Source organism: Phlebotomus argentipes, unplaced genomic scaffold (assembly GCF_947086385.1).
Source record: "Phlebotomus argentipes unplaced genomic scaffold, Phlebotomus argentipes genome assembly scaffold_4, whole genome shotgun sequence".
In the NCBI taxonomy this organism is placed as follows: domain Eukaryota; kingdom Metazoa; phylum Arthropoda; class Insecta; order Diptera; family Psychodidae; genus Phlebotomus; species Phlebotomus argentipes.
Window position 1 is genome coordinate 13,302,493 of NW_026776174.1, and position 23,827 is coordinate 13,326,319.

The following is a 23,827-nucleotide window of genomic DNA, read 5'->3' on the forward strand; positions in this document are numbered from 1 at the left end:
CAAAGGCACTAATAACATCTTTTTTTTATATATATTTTTCCTCGTGCTTAAACACAGCATTAAGAAAGTGTACGCGTCTTGAGCAACCCTTTCAAATGAGAGAGAGACAGAGTCGAAAACTGAAAATTACACACCGAAAAACAATGTCACGTCCTTCGAGAACGATAAATTTAATTGTTGTGTTTTTATTCTTTCCTCCTTCCTACACACATTTTAATCAAACATTATTGTCACATTTCAAGCCGCACGTAAAGAATGAAAGTGAACGAGTTCGCGCGTTTTTCGGGCAAAAGAGCGTCGCCAAGTTCCCGCAGAACGTGTTGAAATGCAGCAAAGAAGCGCGCGCTTGTCACACTGTGAAAAATGGGCCGGGAAAAAGTGTGGCAGTGTCACAAATGTGTGAAATTTTTTAAGCACAGCTTTCGCAAGTGCTTTTTTTCTCGCCTCCACGCAGATGCTGAATGAGGGAAAAAATGCCCGAGATCGCGGTGGTGTGATTATGTGGCTAAATGGCAATTAATTGTGTGACGAAGACATTACCATGCCTCAGCATCACATAATTGCCCAAAAAAAAGAAGCATAATTCAGACGGGTTGTGCAAGGAATAAAATATAATGTTATACAAATAAAACAATCTTCGTGGATAATTTATTGCGAATTTTGCGAGAGAGAGAGAGGAAAAGAGCGCGCCAAAGTGTAAAATTTTCAATGGTCAGTGAATGTATTAAGAGTCTCCATTTGGTAGAGACTCACGAGAGAGAGACAGAGACTATTAGTTTGGTGTCTGTTATCATAAAATTACAATATAGACTGTCCAATTGTGAAATACGCATTATAATGAGACGATCGCGTCTCGCCAGTTGAAGAAGAGTGTGTGAAATCAGTTCTTCTTCAGACAATCCATCATTTCAATCACTCAAAAGCTTATTTTCAATTAATGCCACTCCATTGACACGCAATTTGTATTATTTTTCTAAACTCCAACATGAAGTTTATCTTCGCTTTTTTCCGGTTACTCTTATGGAGCTGTGAATCTCCATATGAAAATGTATGTTTTTATGTTTTTGCTTGTTTGTAAATCTCTCTCCTGCACTCTAATGCCTATCTTTTCACTGTAAAAATCCTAATATGCAATATATATTGAATATCTATCAGCATTAAATGACATTTTATTGACAAATATTGTGCATAATTTATGCCCTGGTGGTTATTTCTCCCAAAAAAGCCGTCACCTTCGTCGCCACGAAAGTGCTAAACTGCGATTACACCGCAAAAACAGAAAGTGGGTTTCTGTGTGAACAACACACGATCGCCGTAACCTCACTTTTGTGCAATTTTGTAACGTTTCTTCAACCTGGCAACACTGGGTTTATCTCGCACTGTTTTCCTCAGTGTATTTCTTTCACTAAATCGAAACATAAAAATTGCTTTCTCTATACACACCACGCTTTTTCCTATTCTCTGCATGATTAATCCTATTCTCCAATAACATCGAATACACTATTATTGTGACAATATTAAGAAGCTTCTCGTTGCTGAGGAGGGAAAGTGTCTGTCGGGAGAAGGATCGCGTGTAAAATCGTGCTGGGTTTTCTTGCTTTTTCATCAATTTTTTTTTTGTTAGGTTAAATCTACGCTGAGTTTTATGTGAGCCTTTTTCTTCTGGGTTTTTCTTTTTCTTTTTTGATTCCTAAAACACTACAACACACTCTTCAAGTATTACATCGCTGTTTTTCGTCAAATTTTTATTTTCTTTTCCAACCGATGATCCAGAGTCATTAATATTTAAAGCAATAGGTTGTGTTTATTCAATAATTGTGTATCAACATCAATTTGAAAATATGTATATTATATATTTTGTGTATTTATATTGTAATATATATCTCTGCACATAAGAGTCAACAATGAATATAATATATATTTAATCATTTTATCTTCTCCTTATTTAAATGTCAATTATGTAGTAAATATAATATGTATTTCACAGAAACCATGAACTCTTATTCTCCGTCATTTAGCCACACAAACTCTCTCTGTACACGTCTCGCGGCGCGGCGCCGCCGATCGACAGAATGATAGAAAATAAAAGTCGGGGGCACGCGAGGTGCCGCGTGGTTTGATTCTGTCCGTGAGAAGGAAATCACAAAAGGGGCGCGGGTTGTCTTAGTCGTGGGCTCACCTTTAGGATGGGAACAGCATGGGGATGTCGAAGTCCGTGAGCATCTTGGACGTCTCCGCCTCGCTGTAGGGGAAGTCCAGGTGGCTGCCCGAGCTGGAGGAGTTGGTCTCGAGGTTGTCGTACGAGTCAATCTGGAAGTCCATGGGCTCGATTATGTGGTTGAAGGCCTCGATGTCGGCCCGATCAGTCTCCTGCTTGATCTCACTGAATTCCGTGTGGTAGTTGTTGTTGAGCTGGCTCTTATCGCAGATCGTGGCGTTCAGGTTGGCATCATTGGACGTGAGCAGCTCACTCAGCGTGTCCTGCTCGAACCCATTCGCGCCCGTGCACTGCGACGGCGGACGCGTGATGTCGTCCGGATACTTCTTCGCCACCATGTTGTACATCGCGCCGTTGCTGTAGTAGAACGCCGTTGGCTTCTGACTCGGCACATCGATGTACCGCGCCATGAGATCAATGGTGATATTCGTCTTGTCCTCGCCGCAGAACGTGTCCAGGAGATCATTGGTGTCCGCCCCGAAGGAGTCATTATCGAGGAACATTTTGGTGTCATTGTCGAACAAGCGCTCCTGCGGATCGAACATGCGCTCCGTCTGCGTGTCCGCGGCCACGGCCAGCGAGCTGTCCTCGTAGAATGTGGCACTTTCGGGTGAGTTGGGGATATGCTCGTTGCCGTCCATGCTGTACACCTGCGGGCCCGTCACGGGCTCATTTATTGCATAGATCGTCTGCCCCTGGTTCGCGGCCGCCACGCCGTTGCGTATCAGCTCCGTGATCGGGCTCAGCCGGATGCGCATCTTGGCCGGGCTGCGGCTGTTGTTGTTCGTGTCGTTCTTCGTCGCGCGCTGGCTGTTGCGCCGCGTCGCCTTGCGCACGCCGCTCAGCGGCGGCGAGCGCGACGTGGACGCCGGCGAGCCCGTGGAACTGGGCGACGAGGCGGACACCGAAGACGGAGACGAGGCAGATGGCGTGGACTTCGTGGGCTTGTTCTGCTTCTTCTTCGGACGGTACTTGTAGTTTGGGTACTCCTGCAGATGAAGCTTCCTCAGCCTCTCCGCCTCCTCAATGTAGGGCTTCTTCTCCTCATCCGACAGTGCCTTCCATCGAGCGCCAAGATTTTTCGAAATCTCCGCATTGTGCATATCTGGGGTCACTTCGGTTATTTTGCGCCTCTCAATCTGGCTCCACACCATGAACGGATTCATGGGCCGCTTGATGTGACCTGGATGGTGTTTCTTTGTCTGCAAAGACAAAACAAGGAAACACAAGGGTAAACTTACTGTCCTAGAGCAGGAGAAGAAAAGGAAAAAAAAGCACAAGTGTTCTTCCGCGATTCAAAATGAGATAGCTTTTAAACCTATGATTGTAGGTCTTGGGTTTTCTCAAAAGTCAAGACCTCACTAAGTCGCATGTGACTCTCAGAGCCTTGAACTTCACATTTCCCAACCTTTGCCGATGATCGACAGCTCTATTCTCCCTATAACACTTAGTTCTGAAAAAACCAACCATGTCAATTTAACCTTTTCCCATCCCTCACAATTCGGTGTTGAAAATCAATGGACAATCCCGTGCACACGCTCAACCATTGACCTTTCACTATTTTGACATTTTCCAACCCCTCCGGAATCCCTACAATTAACCCCCCGCCCAGGAAGTTTCTTTTCATCGGCGCCCGGACGGGAAATGCGGAGGAAGTCCTCGTGTGCGCAGTGTATTTCTCGAATTTCAATCAAAATCGAATTAAATTCCACTCACAGTATTGTGATTGATTAAATAATGATAAAAATTACCAAGTGGGCAACCTTGACAGTTTCATACGGCAATATATTGCGCCCTGTATCGTCTGCACTTGGTATTGTACACACGAAGACGTGCGCGCGAGACTTAAATAATTTATCGAAAGACGAAAAAAAAGCGCACCAACTTTATTCAAATTGCCATGTTTGACGCGTGAGAATGATAAAAAATGTGGTGGCGGAAGTTTTGCATCCCCGCTCGCGGCCCCACAAGATAAATGGCTGATTTTACCCAGACTGAGTGAAAAAAAAGAGCCAGGAAAATTCTCAGGGTGTCTTTGGGCAAACGAGGAGAATTGCATGACTCTCTCTCTCTCTCTCTCTGCCACCCACAAGCAGGCCAGCGCACACATGAAAATCTACGACAGAAACGTGAAATTAAATTCAATTAAATTGCGCAACTTTAATAGTTCAATTTCATGGTGAGTTCTTCTCTCATCATAAAATTCCAAGATGTCTCCATGATTTACTGGTGATGTTCTTGGTCGCTGCACGATTCCATCGCGACATTTTTCCACAGAGCCATTAAAGAGATGCTGAAGGCAGCAAAAAATGCCATTGCAAAATGTGTGCATCGCGCGCGGGTCCGTGAATTGTGCATGGGTCACTCTACGGCGAAAAGCCCCGCGCGCGCGTTCGTCTCGCAGCCAGAAATTCCCATTAAAATGAGGAAGTGAAAATCACTTGTCCTTCTGCCACCCGTATATGTGGAAACTCTCCGCTCATGGCCTCGATTTGTGTGCGTATAAATCACACAGCAAACACTGGCGCGTCGCTGTGTGCAAGATTGACTTCTTGCAGAGATTGTCCGATGAGAAATCCAAAGCCAATCAACCATAAATCCACCTCCGGCGAGGAATTGTCGCGAAAAAGTCCATCACCTTCGCCACGGCGCTCTCTCCGCCCCTCATTTTAATTGCTTGTCATATAAATTTGTGCTCAATGCGATGATGTGGCGCCAATTTCTAACGATCATCAGCGCAGAAGTTGTGTAGACTTTTCTCCACACCCGCAGAACGCGGAAATCTCAATAAAATGGATGGTGTTATTAATAAAATATCAAAAAGTCTCTCTCTCATGCCATTTGGATGCGAGGCGCGAGAGTGAGATGGAATGGAAATGTGCAAGGTTACCACACTTGAGATAAAGTGGAAGAATCACTCGAAAACACCTTGAGATACTGTTGACGGATGAAGGTATATAAAATCCCTCATCTCGCCACACAAATTCCACGTGTGGGTGGACTTGAGTGCCTCTGACCACTCAAAGCGGCGGCCGGCGGGGGGCAGCCACCGGGCGCCACTGCAATCTGCGCAGTTCGCGCTGCAGCGCTGCAAGGAGATAAGTCACACGTCTTAGGATTTCTCCGAACTCAAGATACTGACACACCCTATGCGCTTTCCACACGCCAGAACTCTGTGTTTTCCCACCTTTGCCGAACTTCCACAGCTCAGTTTTCCTGTCATGAGCCAAAAAAAAATCCGGCACTTGTAAATTCAATTTCCTCGACACTTTTCTACGCGTAACATTACACGCGCCTGTGCTGATTTCCTCTCTCGAAAATTCACATGTAATTTTCGAGAAGAAGTGAGGCATCCGCTATCTTGTGGAAAATTCCACACTGAGTTCCCCCTGAAAGTGCTAAACTACTCTAATTTTTCAACAATCATACATCATCGAGATAATTTTTCCGCTGAATCTCACCCGTCTCGTGAATCATCCGTGCCTAATTAATTCCGCGCGAGCGAAAAGCGCCCTCTCAAGGGGTGTGCGTAGCGCGCAGGAGAGGCCCTGAGGGTGGATTACGAGGGATATTAGAGCGCCCGGCGAGTCGTAAAATATTGTAATTATTCTAATACCGCGCGGACCCGAGCTGGCTTTCTTGAGGCCCCCGCGCACACTTTCCTCCGGCACTCTGTTGCTGCGGGGGAGGCGGTCAGGTAGATTTGTCATAATTAGTGTGAAGCACGCGATGTCAGTCAACTCTGGGCTGCGACACTCGCGCCCGCGGGCTGCGATTCAAATTGTAACGTATATCTCGCTGGGTGAAATTGTGCCTTGGACAATTGCTCGAAAATATCTCAGTGCGAGCAGAGATGATTTACTGTTATGCCTCGCGGTGGTCAATTACTAATAACCTACAAATTGTCTCTAGCCGAGATTTCCCTGCCCAGTGCGCACCTATTATCCCCTAAGTTACACTTAATTCGCATCAATTTCATCACCACGAGTGTGTGTTTGTGGCGAGATCTGGAAAAAATCCATCTGTATCGGCGCCATCTCGAAAAGCGCCGCATGGAAATTTCTCTCCATGCCTCGAAAGTCTCTCGATGTAAGAAAATTACACCCAGAGAGCTCAAGTCTAATCATCGTGCCAGGGAAAAGATAGGTGCACATATACATATAATGGGAGAAAAAATAAAGCGCAACTTTTCTGTGGTTTCTCAGTCAGAAAAAAAGAAAGAAAGAAAGAAGAGGCGCGCAAGAAGAAAAAGACCGAGAAGTGCGAAGCAGAGGAGATTTCCATGAGGCCCCCGATAGTACACAAATCATCATGTTAGACAAAACGGAAATAGTGTGAAATAAATGTTTCGAGATCATTAATTTTATTGTGGTTATATTTTTTCCCTCCGACTTCACAGTTCCAAGAGGCGCGTAAGAATTTTCCAACTGCGAGTGTTGTGAGCAGAAAATTAATTTCTCTACAAGATATTGCTACGGTAAATTATTGGGTGTATTTAAAAAGCAACAAATTTTCGACAAAATTAAGCAATTAATCTAACACTCATCCACTTTATGGCCATTTCCACACAACTTTTGCTTTCTGGACAAGACAATTTCAATTTTCAGCGAAGGTGACAGTGAAATTACCCGTCAATTCATCCCAAACACTGGACTTTTTGCCCATCAATCCAGCCGCGAAGAATCTAACAATAACCCTAATTATGGGCCTCGGCGTTATTTTCATAAATTAATTCATTTTAATTGGCTCTCAGTCACTATTGCCCAAAAATATCTGGCCTTGCCAGTGTTTTTTTTTTACTTCTTGCGTCTGTACTTTTTGGAAAAAATCCACCCAGCGCTTGGAAAAAAAATGAGTTGTTTTGCAAGTAAATCTTGCGCTGTGTTCTTGGCCATATCGGGCGGTACATCATTAATTTTGCCCGCATGTAATCAAGAGGCACGTTTTGGCGGGAGATTTCGGATGGGCGCAATTTGAGTGTGTAGGCCTGAAAATTTTGTGAGAAGAGTGCACGCAAAAAAACCCGCGACTCATGTGCCAAGTAAATTAAATTAAACGTGTGAAATATGGATTAGATGGAAATTAATTTAATTATCCACCTATTCTGCCCACTTTTTACGCGCTCGCACCAGAAATCCCTCGACACTCGAGTGGGGATGTGGAAAGCCAGTCATCTGTGTGACTCCCTTATCACCCCCCCTTATCGGCGATATCATGCAGAAAGGCGGGCCACCGAAGGGCGCCTTCAACTCCGCCGAGAACACATGTTGGCTGGCGAAAATGCATCATGCAATCGTGACGTGTCACCACAAGAGTTGAGAATTATGCACAACATTTTTTTTTTTTATGAGGCTCTCTCGCGTATTGTATAAACAGGCAACATTAATATTTATACGCCACAATCACGTATTGGGCAACATTGGGGGCTTTAATTGTTACTATTAAAATAGTGGATTTATTAAATGTGCGCGCGCGATTCTTTTGCCAGCCAAGCAAAAACACTCTTGCCATATAGTACTGAAAAGTGTTAACACAGATAGCAACACACCATGAAATGATTTTGATTTATATCTTGTCTCACTTTGCCTCCACACTGCGAATTTTCCAATGCCTCCCCAGAGGCCCTACTGGCGATTTTTCCACCGCCGCGGCCACAACTTGTGCCCCTCTCGCAAAATCAAATGCACAATTCTGGCCAGAACTCTATTATAATCCAATTACGCAATGCCCTTTCGTTAGGTAATTTAATGCAAGTTCAGGTGAGTTCTTCAAGCGTTAAAGTGGCGCTCTTTAAGACGTCTAAGAACAAGAACATCCGTGAAGGATGAAAAAAAATCCAGCAATTCCACGCAAAATGAAGTTGCATGTGCGCGTCACTGAATTGGGTGGGCAAAAGAAGTAACATTTTGCATTTTGCAACAATTTCATTTACAAGACAATGTATTAAATTTATTTGCTTGCCCTCACAGATCATGCAACATGCAATCGTCTCGTCACTCTCAACAGTTCTTCATAATGAAATGTGACGTTGAAATACAAAACGATCGCATATTCTCGGAGCCGCGGCTGGGGTTGGGGCAATGGGCGTTGCAGAAGAGTGAAAAATTACGCCATGAGCAGAGAATCTGATAAGAATTGCCCGAATTGCCACGGATTTTTTTCCTCAGCATATGGACTGACGGGTGTCGGGAAGGCAAATACACTTCCTAAATGCTTCATTTATCACTTGCATGCGCTCCCCCTCCCATCATCACATGTTGCAACACACAGAGTGACCTTCTCATCATCAAACAGCCATTTAATATTATTATTTTTTTCGTGTAGTCACAATTTTCGCCACTTATGCCTCGACTGTGCCTCATAATATGTGTGTCTCTCTCAACACTTTGACCCTGATTGACTCACGTATCAAGTGACGCTGTTTCGTCAATATCGCACCTCAAGTTTCTCCATCTGTGCGCGCGCCTCTTCGGCCCACACTTCTCCACTCCTCAGCTCAGGATATCCTCCAGGATGAGGAGAAGGCGCGTGAGAATTTTTCCAGAGTGTGCCTGTGTGTGCTTTTGAGGCGCCAATACAGCAAATCCATAATAGGATTAAATTAATAAGCCTCTCTCGCTCTCTTGCCGGGATTGATAAAAATGCACCGTCACTTTCCCCGCGCACTTCCGCCACACTGAGAGTGCTTCAGCGGAAGGGAGATCCGATCCGTGTGTCTGTGTCACATGATATGGGTATTTGATTGATCCGCGGTAATCCTTAATTCACAAACAACGCGAAAAACAATCAATTTGACATTGGGGGGGTTCGACCACCTTCTTCCTCAACTCTCGACGGCGCGATGAGGAGTGAATGTATGGAGGAAGTGAGCAGAGTCAGTGTAAAAGGTCACCAGCGAGCGCGTTCTATAATTGGATGCCATCTAATGCCTATTATATTTGTCTATTCACTGTCGCACTTCCAGTCGCCGTTTTCGCCATAGACACACACAGTCTCTCTCTCTCTCTCTCTCGAAATGTTGACTCGCCGCGAGGTCCATGGCTGAGTTATAAGGTGTGATGATGATCGCCGATGCTTCCCTTTCCTCAATCCCTGGGCGACACAAGTCTCTCACCTAGAGCGTCACTAGAGCGAAAACCACTCTAGCCCCTTCTCTGCGCGCGATCGCTGCGATTTTTCCGCGGCAATAAATCAAAATCAAGAGTCGCCACACACCAAATAAGGTGTATTGCCATGTTTTGCAACGCGATATACATTTTTTTTCTCTCTCTCTCCGCGCTCTCCCAACTAAAGCAACTCATTGTGCTTATTTGTACTTGAAAAATTTGTGGCAGACTGCGCGTTGTGGCGAAAAATCAATGCCTGGAAATCTCCTAATCTCGTCGAAATCTCTTTCATGTTTGACTCTTGGAGCCCCATTATGCAAATTATGGGTTTCACTCGGAACAATTAAAATGTTGGCTTTTTGTGGTTTTTTCCCTTGGCGCCCGAAAAAAACACACACAAACACACACGCTGTATAGCCAGGCTAGCGCAAACACATGTCAATTGGGCTCTCTTTATAAATTGAATAAATTGCGAGAATGTTGTGAATTTTTTATAGGTGCAGAGTGGGTGGGCTCAGGTGTTGCATGCGCCCAAGTTTGCCTCAGAACACTTCCATGGGCTTCACGACTGGGCCACATTGTGTGTTCTCTCCAGTCGGATATATAACTTTTAATTCACGGTGCGCCTAACATTTTCATTAAATAGAAATCAAAGCGAAAATCATTTGAAAACCTTGGCCCGTTGCTTGTTTAATAGCTGCGCGGCATAGAAATAGTGGAGAGGAAAAAAGAGGCAGTTGTGTGGAAATCTTTTGGCGTTGCTTGACTGAACTGGACTTGATTCTTTACCTTACACTCATCGCAGCACATTGGATTTGCCAACCCTGCGCGCCTTCGAGCTCATATTTCAAGAACCCCGAAAAAATTACACCCCCGGCAAATAGTTAATTGGCTTAAATTAATATCCCTCTCGGAATGATTCTCTTTCTTCCGCCTCTCGCGGGACGAAGGAGCGTCCCAAAAGGGAAATGACGAGACACAAGAGGGAGATATTATGGCCAGAAGTGGTGTACAACTCAGCACAATTCCTTAAACTATCAGTCAACAGAGTCTTCAGTATATTTTCAGTGATATAAATTCTCCAACCATTTCCAATTGACTTCTTGCCGAAGCGCCAAAGTGTTGAGACATTGCAAAGAAGTAATTTTGAAAGTGATGTACAGATTCTAGCCACATTATCCTCCCCTTGAAGAAGAGCCTCCGTCACCCAGTAAATCCCTGTCGAATTTGTAATTTAATACTTGTGCGTGTTCACAGAAATATGGAAGAGAGAAATTGCGAGCCCTTCGCACACACACCAAAAAAAACACACCCCCGCAGGCAAGACAAAAAGTGCCCTAAATCCAAATCCCTATTTTTCAGGCAGAAGACTTTCTCGCCACACTTTTGGGGTGTCCATGGAGAAAATCCCCGGCCGAAATTCAATATTTTATTCCTCTCCAAAGACCCCCAAATCGCGCTGTTCTCTCGGCCAGTGAAAGTCAAACTCTTAATTTCTCGCTCCTCTACGCACGATAGAATTGTGCGTTTCGCGTCACTTTCGCGGGGTTTTGCGTCAAAACCACCTGACCGGATCATTGGTGAGAAATTCCGTGACTTCACGGAGGAGAAATTCAAGCATGAGAGGAGAAGAAAGATTGAGAATTTTCATGAGCAATTGACTCATAATGCCCGGGTGAAAGAGTTGTGCATTTGCCTGTCATACACAAAGTGGGTGTGTGAGCGGCATGTGGACAAGTGAATTGGAAAAACTGGAAAAGCCAGAGAAAGACTTGCGAGATGGAAAGATGGAAAATTCCACTCTCTGGACATTCAGTGATAAAATTGAGAAACCTCGTTATATCGGCAGATTCGATGGCATAAAATAAACTGTATTGAATAAAAAATGCCACAAAATTATACTGGCGCCTATTAAAAAATTGAACCTCTCTCGATTTCATGAATAATTCAGCAGAGAGAGAGAGAGAAAGAGAAGGAAAAAATTCATCTGCCAGAGACTCTGCATTTCGATCAATTCACAATTTTGCGCTGCCATTAAATTCATCGGGTGAAACACACTCTTCTTCATCCACAAGGGAGACTGTCAATTGAGTGATAAGTTGAGGAGGAAGGCATCAAGACTTGGGGTGGATGTTGGAATAAATTATTGGTCAGCAGGTGATATTTTCCTCTCTCTCTCTCACTCTCCATGAGACACTTGGGGAAATTTCATCACACAACCAAGAGTGACTTTTAGCCATTTTCTCGCTCAACACACTTCAGTTGCAACGCACTTGGAGAAAAATAGAAGGAAGTGAATTTATATTCTCAGCAAAATTGTAATCATCTTGATAAAATTTTATATTTCACCCTCTATGTAATACTTTTCTGTGAGATCTCACAATTTTGCTCCGCTGCACGTCTCATCGTGGGCTCTCGGGAAGACTCTGGTGTTTATACAACTCCACACACATTTATTATAAATGCACTCACTTGAGGAGAGGACTCACGGACACTGCGCGAATAGATCTAAATGCTGCGATAGTGTGGAGAGTTTCAGGCAAACGCAAAAATTATATTAACAATTCACGAGAAGGGCATTTGTGGACATGGAGAGCGCAATTTATGCAATTGTCTTGCAAGATACCAAAACTATCTTCTCCCCTCCCAGAGCTTTTGGGACGTGATCAGAGCGATGCCACCAATTCCACCACTTCACATATTGCTCCTCTCGCCATGAGGAAGTCGGAGAGATCAAGAGTTCCCATTCAACATTGACAGTTATACTTTCTGGACTCGGTTTGCCCTTCGAGTCGAGCCAAAGACAGGCAGAAAAAGAGGCACCTTTTCACCCGGAAAATTAACGCCCAAACACCTGAGCAAGTGACCGAAGCCTCAACACTTAAACTAATTAATTGATCCTGAATTGATGATTAGTCTTGCTCAGTACTCCGAGTCGTTTTTCCACACCACAATAATTCATGGCGAATTGTGAATACAGGTTTGGAGTTGTTTTATTTCTATCATTTATAGCCTCTGCGCCTCACAATGGTCTCTCTTCTTGCCTTCGTGTCTTCGTTTGCCCATCCAGAGAGCCTCCATTCCTGTTTCCAAGGCGCTCATATATGTGCACACACTGGCGAGATAACTCGATGAGTCAGTAAATTAATGTTGCCTTTTTGCCAAACAACACACAGAGTGAAAGAGAGCGAGAGAGCAGAAAAAAAGTCAGTCAAACAATAGGGCACAAAAAGTCCAACTGGAGTGTTCTTGAATTTCAAGACACACCAACCGAAGATTTTGTAAATATGCCTCACAGATATTTGAGCAATTCCGCGCACTTTCTGTGACACAAAACACCCGCGAGGAAAGTTAGGTCACAACATCATCGTGTGTTTTCAGAGGAAAATTCGTCAGCACTATTCTGAATCATCATCAAACTATATACTGATTAATCGCACTGCGCGAAGAGTTCACGCAACCACAAAACGTGCACGCGATTTTTCTCAAGCGGTAGGTGGAAAGTTTCAGTTGCTAATTTACCAACTTGTCATCGCTAAAATAAGCCAAAAAGTGTATCCGTATTTTGTAGTGCTCGAGAGTTTTGAGAGCCAGCGAAATGCTGAATGAAGCGTAGATTCAGAAATAGACAGAGTACTTCGGGCACTCTCTGGGTGATTTTCTCATCACTTTTCCCATCCGTTCTGTATGGAGAAGAGAGAGAGAGAGGAAAAAAGTGATGAGATTTTCCCCTAGATTCCCAGTGAGACATGATATTTAAACAAACTATAATGTATTGAGTTGGGGAGAGAAATATCTTGCCACTTTAGACAATTTTCCTCTTGTTTCTGCCTCGTCCCGAAGGCCTTTTTTTCCTCCATCTCTCCTTGCTGTGGCTCTTCTGCGACTAAACCTGAACAAGCCAATTTATCTTCCTGAGACAGCATCCTTCTTATGTGTGCGGCAGGGACTTTTTCTCTCTCCTCAGACAGCGTGAAAGTGTCTTCACGGAATGGGTTAGTTTGATGAATTGGATATCAAGTTTCGGAAACCATGATTAGAATCCCGCCTCAGGTTTAAACCTCTCTCTCTCTCTACAAAGCCCCATGTAAGAACACATTCCTTTCGGAAACACATCACAGCCATTTTGATTGTAATTTATTTACATTTGTAGAGTGAGAGAGAAATTTCTAGGATTGAAGACAAACTTTGGGCGCCTAAATGCCAAGTGAATTCTCTGCCTTTTCCGCGCCCTTCCCGCTCACTTGAGTGGGATTTGAAGAGTGGCGAACACAAACCTCAGAAGCCAAGTTGGTATATTGAAGAGTGAAGGCAAGAAAGAAGTGAGGAAAAAACATGGTAATGTTATAACATTTTTCACATAATTATTTCAGTGCATGCATTCATCAAGTTGAAAACACATGTTCCGCAGCTAAATGGGCTGTACATGTGCGTTAAGAGTGGATAACATAGCTATCATAAGTACAGCATAACTCTCAGCATAATCTCAGGCCATTGCTTAAATTCAGCAATGCATTTTTCTGATTTCCACACAAGATTACACACACACATCAAATCTCAGTCTCGAGCACCCGCGCACTGAAGAGCGCGCCTCAGAAGCCTCTGAAGATAATCCAATTGCAAGCGCGCAACTTGAAGAAAAAAAAAGAAAAACCCAGAAGTGACTACCAATATTGCCCATTTACAAATTAGAAACTAATTAGGCTGAACCTTCGGCATGGAAAGTATGGCGCTATTAAAATTAATTGCAAGACACTTTTATACTCCATCATCGCGCCGAGATAGTGGAAGTGGCTGGAAAAATGAGCTTTGAGGAAAAATCTCTGGGTAATCACCATTCCGAATGCCATAAATGCATTTTACACTTAACATAATTGCTAGTGGAGCATCCCGCGCGCTCTTTTTCGGTCTCTCTTGGCCCAAAACTTCTTCCACTCTCGCTCCATCATCAAGACAATCATTATGGTAAATTGTGTAATAGAAAACGATGCTCGAACTAACTAGCTCCTCTCTTCCACACTGACTTTTTTCCCTGCCATCTCTCGACAGAAAAAAAGCACAGTTTAGAAGTCGTTACATTGTATGTTTGTCAGTTTGGTCGTTGTTTCGTTTAATTTAATTATACACACGGATGAGGATGCCTCTCCTCGCACTTTTTTTCTCCGCCTTCCCGCCAGAGTAATTACACGAAAAATCTCCCCGGAACCTTTTCAATTAAGGCCTGCCCATATGTCGCGGCCCAAAGGTTCATGGGAAAGAAAAGTGATTTGAATTGGACTCCGCGAGACAACATCCATCAATTGGATATTAATGTGCAATTAACGTGTCATTAAATTAAACGGGTACAGTTATGGAAGTGCTAAATTTGTACTGTATATATCTTTTCCTAAGCATTAATGCTCAACAGAGAGAGAGAGAGAGAGAGAGAGCCTGGCATGAAGAAGAGTGATGGTTCTCGAGGTGCTCGTTAGACCACTTTATACCCGATTTCAGTGCCCTCCACTTTTCCTCCGCAGCCTGTCTCTCTCGCACTCGGCTTTTGGAAAAGCCAATGCGAAGAGGCATGGACAGAGAAGTGTTGGGAAAAGCTCCCGCAATTTTATGTGGCTGCCGAGAGAATAAAATCAAGAAAGTTCACTTACCCAGAGAGTGTTTCAACTCTAAACAAGAGTGGCTAGAGTCAGAAATTGCTCTCGTACAGCCAGAAAAAAAGAAAAGGTAAAACACCCAGCAAAGATCTCTTGCAGATACAACTATATAAAAAGGGAGGGGAAAAATTGTGTACAACCAGAGCTCCGAGAGCACTAAAGGCTGTGCGGACTTTTCTGCCTGTCAGTTGGAAAATTAATTAAATTGACCATTTTCTTGTACACCCTTCGACAGTCCCGAGTCACCTCTTGCATTACATGAAGACCCATTAAAATTTACATTTGAGCATTTGTTGCAATACCACTCTTTTTGCGCTCGCGAGCAACTGCAGGCAAAATCATTGTTTCCCTGTCGCGCCTTGACAGGCGCTGGCAATCACGCAAAAAGTGGTTGCAAGTGGAGACAAGTTAGCAATGATTGAGGGTCTATTGAAGTGCACTCAGAGAAGTATATATTGTCGCCTCTATTGCAGATGCGAGAGAGTATCAAAATATGAAGAATCGCATTTCTTCTTTCTCTCTTCGCCCCAATAGAACTTCCTCACCCATCTCTCCACTCGAGTTCCTTCCAAGACAACACTCTCTATGCAAAGCAGATAGAGTGAAATATTGGCGAAGAGACACACAAGGCAGGAGAAGGCAGAAATTATTAGTGCCATAAAATAGCGTGTCTCTTATCGCGTTACAATAATCTTAATACACTTTATATATGTATGTATTATTAAAATGATGTAATAAATAAAAATATTATATGCCTGAAAAACTATCGTTATGTAGGCATTTTTTCCGCAGTATCTCTCTCCGCACATATTTATAGTGTTTCCAGCACTACGACTGAATTAAACTATACGCTCTTGTCATTCAGTGTTATTGCCCGATATATTACCATTTTTCCCGCTCGCGCCCCAAACCCCATCGTCGACATACATTTTTTCCGGATAAATTTTATTTATTGTCACCCGCAACTAATAGTGGGCGGCAGTTTTCCACCCCATCCGCCCCGAAACTCAGGCGAAAAGGGGTGCTTTCGCCAGCTTGCGATCCCCTCTCAAAACTGGGTCACCAGAAAAGTATCCCTCATAAATTTCGCGGTGAGATAGAAGCCATAGAGAGTGTGCAAAAAAAAAGATGATAAAAGCATGCCCGATAAACAATTAACAATCATTATAATTTTTTTTTCGGGGGGAAGAACGCACTCAATGATAAGCGCGACGTTTGTGTGTGGCTTAAATCAGTCCGCGAAAGTACGCACTTTCGCCATGTCGATAAGCTATAATCAAATTGCCTTTCTTGTCACATTCCTCCGTCTATTGACCTCAATTCTTCTCTCTCTCTCGCCCTGTATCATATGAGTGTGATATTTTGAAAAAAAAGAATGATATTTCTGCCAGAACTCTCACCCCACGTGACTTTCTCGCGCGCGGCGCACCAAATATCCTACTATCTCTCTCCCTATTTTAGTGGTTCGACGATATGAACTTGTGGTTTGATCCACTTTTATACCCACAATTTACTGTCGTCTGTAAATGCTTCAGAGTTGTAAAAGTCCATTGTATTTCTATGAGCTCTCTTACGGCTCAACAAATTGGTTACGGCGAGGGGCTATTCATATCGCGTGAGCAATGGCTCCTTGGCAATTCAGCGCAAATACAGCCCAGCATAAATCAAGTCACTGAATCCCAAATTCTACATACCGCCAAACTCCCCGTCATATTAGATTCCCATTGACTCCCATTCTAAAGGATTAGCAAACAATCCAATAATCCTTTTATAAACACTGGGATTCGTGGTGTGTTTGATTTAAGAATGACGCTGCACGTAATCTTGTTATACAAAAATCACGTCCGAACAATTCTTCCCGAACCAATTCCAAAGAAAACTGCGACCTTTGGACTTGATTCAGTCTATCGCTATTAAAACATTTGCCTTGAAATTGGGTTAAAAACCCCCACATAATCTTAAAAAGTAGATCTATCAATTCAACTCAGCGTCTTCTTGTCAAAAACTCCCAAGCATATTCCATTACACGATGACTAGTTGTAAGCCCCGCCGCTGAAGCTCTATCTCTCTTTGCAAATGGCAAGTTAAATAGTGGGATAGAAAAGCCCTTTCTGAGCCACCCGCAAGAAAATATTGTGTTACACTCGGCATGATAGTCTCTATAATTTTATAGGTTTTCCCATGTTCACTCTTTTTTTTTCTCTCTCTTCTCACCGCCACCGAGGTAGACAAACTGACGACGACGATGCAAAAAGAGGAGCTGAACATTGTGAGCGCGTGTGTGGGGAGAGAAATGTTGGGAAAATCCAACTTTTCCAATACTTTGCCAGCCGCATATTTAAATTCTATTTGCTTAATATTCCTCCTCTAGCCGGACTCTCGCTCTCTCCGCTTTTCTTGTATTGCTTCACCCGGTGGAAACTGACTTGATGGAAAATGCGGCAGAGGGTAATTCAATCGATTTTCCTCCCCCTGTGCTGGTGGCAAAAAGCGAGGAGGGCTTTTAAATAAAATATTTGATCGTGAAATATTGGCAGCGCACGATGTTCCCTAAACGCTTTTCACGAGAAGAGGTACAATATCGCAGGCTGTGTTGTCGGAAGAAGGGATTATTGCGATAAGGAGGCAAAAAAAAAACTTTCTCCACCAGCGACAGTGGCGGAAATTTATTGAATTTTATTTTCTCCAATCATTAATCAACGTGTGCGCGCGCGAAGAAAAAAAAACCCCAGACTTTAGCCAATTTTTGCCATGGGAAGAAATATCATGAAAATTGACTCAAGTAGCGGAAAGTTTTCACAATCACTCCAACACCCGGAACCAGCATACCCAAATCTCGCGCACACCAACTATGCGGAGCCACCCAGTGGGCACTGTGGCAGAAAAAAGGCCTGGCAGCCGAGAATTTTCGGTTAATCATCCCGAGAATCACGCGGATCGCGGAGCCGCGGTGGGGTTGGGGTTTCGGAGCCTCTCTCTCTCTCTCTCTTTATTTTTCCAACCGACACACAGCACAGAAAAAACACGCGTGTATCGTCATCATCGATGATTATTCAACTTGTCTATCTTTTTGTGTCCCTCGTTTTGGGCGAAATTTTTTCGATGGAAAATCAATCAAACACCCAAGAGAGCAATATTTTGTCACAATACCATTAATTCATGCGCGGCAAAAAGCGCCTCATGTTCTATTGAAATTTTCTACATGTAACGACCATTTGTAGGCCTTCTCTATTGGCAGAGTGGGGCAAAAAAAAAGATTCTTTTTTCCCCCCATCGACATGAGACAAAAAGACACACTCGAAAAATCTCTCGGTTCGCTGGTGAGGCACAATGCGATATCCCCGAGAGTGTTCTCTCAGCTCAAGAGCCCTGCGAATTCTCTAATTATGCGCCAACACTGTGAAAAACGGGGCGGATGGCCACCCCAGCGGCAAAGAGCCAGAGAGTGACACAAAATAGACCCTCCGTGTGCGCGCTTTCTGTATTAAAGATTGAGATAAGCGCTTATCTGTGGCAGCTTTTGTGAAAAAGCCATTAAGTCAAAAAAGTAGTTATATGTAGCCTTTTGTATATAAAATTCATCGTTTGTTGCCCCGGTAATGGATTTCACGTTTCATGGTAACACAATCACTTTTTTCCCGTCCGCCCTCAGCACTTCGCCTCGCATCTCCTCCAGAAGATCGACAGACAATCCCCAGAGAGCGTTGCTGGGCCGCATTTTCCGTCTGCGCGAGCACCACCAGTGTCCAAAACTATCCTAATCACACGGCGCGACATGTCGAACAGCTGATCGAAGGTGAGGCGTAGAATTCGGCATTAGAGACGAGCAAAAAGTGACTGTTTGACTTAAGTCACTTTGGTGGGGGGCTTTTTGTGCGGTCCAAATAAAAAAAAAACTAGTCGCAGAAGCACTAGTAAGTGATTGTCACTCAAAATAATTGGATTTTGGGGCAAGAGGACTCTAAGCTAGAGACACACAAACACACACACACACACACACACCGCGATAGACTCCTAATCACGCGGGTCGAAGGTGTTTCAACAAATAATCTCCAAATTGGTGTACACGCTAAAATATTTGTCTAATCCCATACTCTTTTTTGACATTGAATTTCCTACAGCGACCCAAGTTCATTTACCTGATGTATTAGGTTGGGTGTAAAAAACACACGCCTGCAAGCCTCTCCTCATATTTACTCTCATTATATACCGGGTTAAATTAAACAGTCACTCAAAATGTGGCTGTATTGGGCAATATTCATAGTTTTTTCTCCTCTCCCATTCCACTCTTTGGGTAAATGGCTATTCTAATGATAGAGCAGAGGAACCACAGAGTCGCCAACATTAAATATCAGCGCGACTCTCCTCAATATTTGCCCACCAATTCCCTCAATACTTCACAGCAATCTTCGCTGATCCGCAAGGAGGTCATATGCATTTTTCCCACCCTCACGCCTAGTGACAGCACACATTGTGAATTATGCGGAAGTGTCACTGGGAAATCAATGAACCCTCAATGCCCGAATCCAGCACCGAGTGTCGCACGCACACAGCCAGAGAGCCCAGCAATAAATTGGTTTAATTGAATATGTAAATGTTTCAATTGAATTTCATTCATTTCACCCAATAAAAAAATTTATCATCGTCATAAATAAAAATACAGCAGGGCCGCTCTATTCAGCCTGACATCTTGTGCGTCCCTTCCTTGGGATGTTGTGCGCCAAATCAATGGGAATATCCCTCGGAAGGGACCACACACACTTTTGGGGGCCCTCTCGATTGCGCACTTCCTTGTGCTTGTGGGGATTTATTGAAGTGTGCCTTCAAATCACATAATTCCCTCCTTATCTATGTAGGACAGATATACAATGTTATTTAACAATTTTAAATGTTTGCCATCAAGACCACACATTTACCAATATTTACCGAACATCCGTGTGTGTGCGCGACGATTTCTAGCAGTGCAACACAGAGCGTAGTGGAGAAAAATCCTCTCTCCTGCCATTAATTTATCTATCGAATTTACCGTGAAAAATGTGTCTGGGAGTGAAACTTTGTGGCTTTCTTCTTGGGCCACCGGAAAAAGTGTGGCTGTTCTCAGGAAAATCTGTTCAATTTCAAATAGCAACTGCATCAAACAAACACACGCTCTCCATGCCAACAAATTTTTATCTCTAGGAAATTTCGTGTGTGTGCCTGCGATGGAGCCAAACAGAGTTGTGAGTCAGCAGAGGATTTTGAAAGACATTCTGTAAATTCGAGAGTGTACCCAATATTCTATCTGTATTTTCCCCCCGCGCTTATCATTAGCGCCGCAGGAAAACCGATTATTTTAATCAGTCACTCAGAATGTGGCAAGACGAGAGGGAAAACAGAGGAGTCTCTTCACTCTGGAGCATTAATCAAAAACGCATTAAGTCATTTGGCGTGTAAAACTAGCAGTAATTAAAATTGAAGACACACTGTCTCCGATTGGCTTTCATCTTCTGAGGACAACACAAGTTTCTCCCAGATCACTTTGGCCTCTCTATCTCTCTCTCTAGGACCCTCAGAGCTCGGCGACACTGACATTTTTCCAGCGCATTTATGGTCTGTGCTGTGTGTGCGAAAAGCCAGAGCTGAGAAGGATGACAAGCACACGCGAAAAGTCATACCGTTCAGCTTGCGACGACCAAGTACAGAGTCATGGCGCGAGATAGCTTATCAAAATTGGTATTATCGCCGCACATTTTGTTTTCCCGCACTCACACCAAACGCCAAACCATAATTTGCCCCCATCTGATGCAATTAATTTCGCGCTGTGGACTTTCGTGGGCCACTTCTTCACGTGTGTGTACATTTTGTTTATCCCATCGCGCACAAAATCATCAATTTCCTGTGTTCACACCTTCGCCAGGCGCGGAAAGAGGCCAAGATTTTCGCCAAACTTTGACTCATTGGATCTCCGCGCACACGGAAATCATCGGGGAATGTCACAATGCGATATTTCGGCACAGGAAGCACCAGAGGTCACACTATCTCCGAAACGCGGAAATCCACTCGCGGAAGAACAGAGAGAGACACTTTTTATCAGAAAAACTCACCTTGGTGGCATCTGAATAGGGGGTGCTGGAGTTTTTATCCACGAGCTGCGATCCAAAGACGATCCTGGTGTGCTGGAGGCCATCGGTGGCCGCGGTGGTAGACTCAATGTCTGTACGTGTCATGTTACCCTCTTGTGAATGCTGGGGTACCATTTTGTGGACAGACGACGCCAAAGTTTCTTCCTGCTTCACAGAAAAAATCGTTCACACTTTCAATAAACTGCTCTCCTGTCACTATACAATTCTTCACCAACGCACTTCACGCAAAAAATGTCTTTACTGCAAATAGAAGAGAGAGAGAAAAGGATGTTTGAGGCTGAAGTCACAAATCACAAGACGACCTACTCTAATATGCAACTGCAGTGGTCATTTGGACTTAATAATCTCGTAGTGGCGATATTTTCTGACTCACTCAAGGTGAGATTCAAATTATCATTTTAAATTTTGAGGCGCGCGCGATTGTTTTGACTCTACTTTTGCGAATGCAATTTTGGGGGATTTGGGTTAAGTGCGGGCGAAATTGTTTCACACAAGCAAAACCGCCAAGGATTAAAGCACAAATCTTCACACTTGCACTCTCAATAATCTTTGGGCGCGTAGTTTCTCAAGTTCCGTAATCTTGTTTTCGCCCTGATATCTCATGGTGTGATTGTTTATACCAAGCAAAATTGGTGTTTATTGCGAAAATGACGATGAAATTTTCAGTTTCGTCTATTAATAGTGTGACCTAAACACGCATTTCTCGCGATACAACTTCTTCTTTTTTTTTCTCCTTTTCCCTGAGAGATTCTGTCCAAGGTGAAATCTCTAGCGTGTGATTTATTGCAGACTCGCCACATTGGCCCACCTTTACACTATACAACGAAACTCATCTCATCAAAACACACTTTTCCCGTGAGCGCCCGTAAAGTGCGTAAATTCCGAATCAAACACAGAGTCTCTTCTTCCCGTGAATTCGCAATCTTTCCACGTAAACAATCTACGTCGCACTCAAAAGCTCTTCAATGGGCAGAAAACTTTCAACACTGATTTTCCGCGATATTTTCCTACGTTCGCTCATATAAATAAACTCAAAATCAGCTTCTCTCTACGCGTCTCTTCCACTGTGGCAACGCTATTTGCACTATCATTTTCCCATGCGAGCATACCGCCGATGCCATTGCCTTGGACACACAGTGCTAATTTCCACCGAAAATCGCGTCAAGTCGATCCCCAAAGTGAGAATCTCTTCCAGCGAGAGAGCGAAAAAGGCCCGAAATTGAGTAAAATCGCATCGTGTTCTCGGCATGAAATATATCGTAACAATTATTCGCTCCGGAGAAGTAACTGAGAAAGACCACCACAGTTGCACACAGATGTTGATTTTCAGGGAAAAAAACACTCACTTGATTATACGAATTCCCGTGATTGAGATTGACAGTGAATCTCGTGTGGAGAACTCGTAGGATTTCCATGAAAATTCAAACACTCGCGATTCCCTTTCATGGGAGCGAAGCGACCAAGTAATCTTTCGCACAAGAGTTTTAATAATCTGCCAATATTCACTGGATGCCGCTGTGTTTCAAGAGAAGAGGACGTTCTTAGGGGGATGCCCTATCGCGACTGACTCGATTGCCAGAGACTCAGACTCTATGTCTTCAAAGAGAGGGTGTCTGTATTGGGAACCGTTTGTGAGCCAAGCAACACTTCAGCTCCCACAATTTCCGACTATTCTCGCTAACAGCTGTTTCAGCACTGATCCGCTCAGCACAGCACACCGACTTCTTCCAATGCACTTTTGCTTCGGAAGCCAGAGGCATCAGCTGTTCTCTCCCACCACGCCGCGCCGCCGTGTGTTGGTGGGCCGCACATAAGTGTCCGACGCTTATTTACCTCACCAACACGCGCGCGCTCGCGGCCAACTTCACGCATGCGTCCCTCTCGCTCGCACACACGCGCGCAGGGCCGTATTTGTTGCTCGTCGACGCGCTGGCGGCGCCTGTGTGCGTGCAGGAAATTCACCACGGCCCCCTTCGTGAGTGCGTGCGACAGGGACGAGGAGTCCTTCGGCCGCGGCCGAGCGCCAGCGACACGCACTTCCCCAGGCCGCGACCGCGCCCCACCAAGTCGTCCAGCAGTGCAGCGCCAACAGATGATTTCGCGGAGGAGAGCGCGAAGGGTGCGCGACAATCGATAAGTGGTGAATTTGAGGGTAATTGCGACTGATGTCTTTCGTCCCATGACGAAATTCAGCTCCAAGAAGTCTGCCAAGGCTTCCTTATCACGCCCGAGTCGCTCTGCCTGATATCGTGTGAAAAATATCGCGCAAATCCGCGCGATAAGGGCCGTAAAATTCCACATCACTCATCAAAACATCCACACAATCGGGTTTAATCCTAATCCTCGCACGTCTGCCACCCTGACAGGTCCTGTCACGCAACGCGTGCGTGCGAGCGAGAGCCAGCGCAACTCGAGCGAGAGCGCGACTGTGGAGAACAGCTGAGACAACCGGATTTTCAGTGTGTTTTTTTTTTGTATTCTTCGCTCTATCTCGAGTCTCAATTTCTCCTCCACATCTGCGTCTCTCATGGCGCTCCTCATCCAGTTCTCTCAGCTGTTGCATTTCCTCGGCCTGCTAGTGTGCGCGCACGCACACTTGGCTTCCCGTGAGGAGTCAATCACGCATGAAATTAATCAGCGATTGACCTTCGGCGCCGTGGAAATGGGAAAAGCGACTTCAGCATCTGCAGAGATGTTGCTCAGGTTCGCCTGTTCTAATTACCGAGAACTTGA

General features: G+C 44.3%; 1 protein-coding gene across 2 annotated transcripts; it reads right to left on the reverse strand.

The window, feature by feature from the left end:
• Positions 1-2,178: 2,178 nt before the first annotated feature.
• On the reverse strand, positions 2,179-22,807 carry LOC132258539 (putative transcription factor SOX-14). 2 transcript variants are annotated; one of them, XM_059755872.1, is made up of 3 exons: positions 22,441-22,807; positions 21,056-21,334; positions 2,179-3,420 (listed from the first exon to the last, which is right to left on the reverse strand). In XM_059755872.1, exons 2-3 carry the CDS (start codon positions 21,206-21,208, stop codon positions 2,182-2,184), a joined length of 1,392 nt encoding a protein of 463 aa, XP_059611855.1. In that variant the 5' UTR covers positions 21,209-21,334; positions 22,441-22,807; the 3' UTR covers positions 2,179-2,181. The 2 variants fall into 2 exon arrangements, with proteins under 2 accessions (XP_059611855.1, XP_059611856.1); XM_059755873.1 differs by lacking the exons at positions 21,056-21,334; positions 22,441-22,807 and adding an exon at positions 8,657-8,703 and having other exon boundaries at positions 2,180-3,420.
• Between the last annotated feature and the right edge of the window lie 1,020 nt (positions 22,808-23,827).

Coding starts and splice junctions, on each gene's coding strand:
- LOC132258539 (XM_059755872.1), bottom strand. CDS start 21,208: ATGGTACCCCAGCATTCACAAGAGGGTAACATGACACGTACAGACATT. Junction 3,421..21,055: donor CCTATTCAGATGCCACCAAG/GTGAGTTTTTCT, acceptor TTGTCTTTGCAG/ACAAAGAAACACCATCCAGG.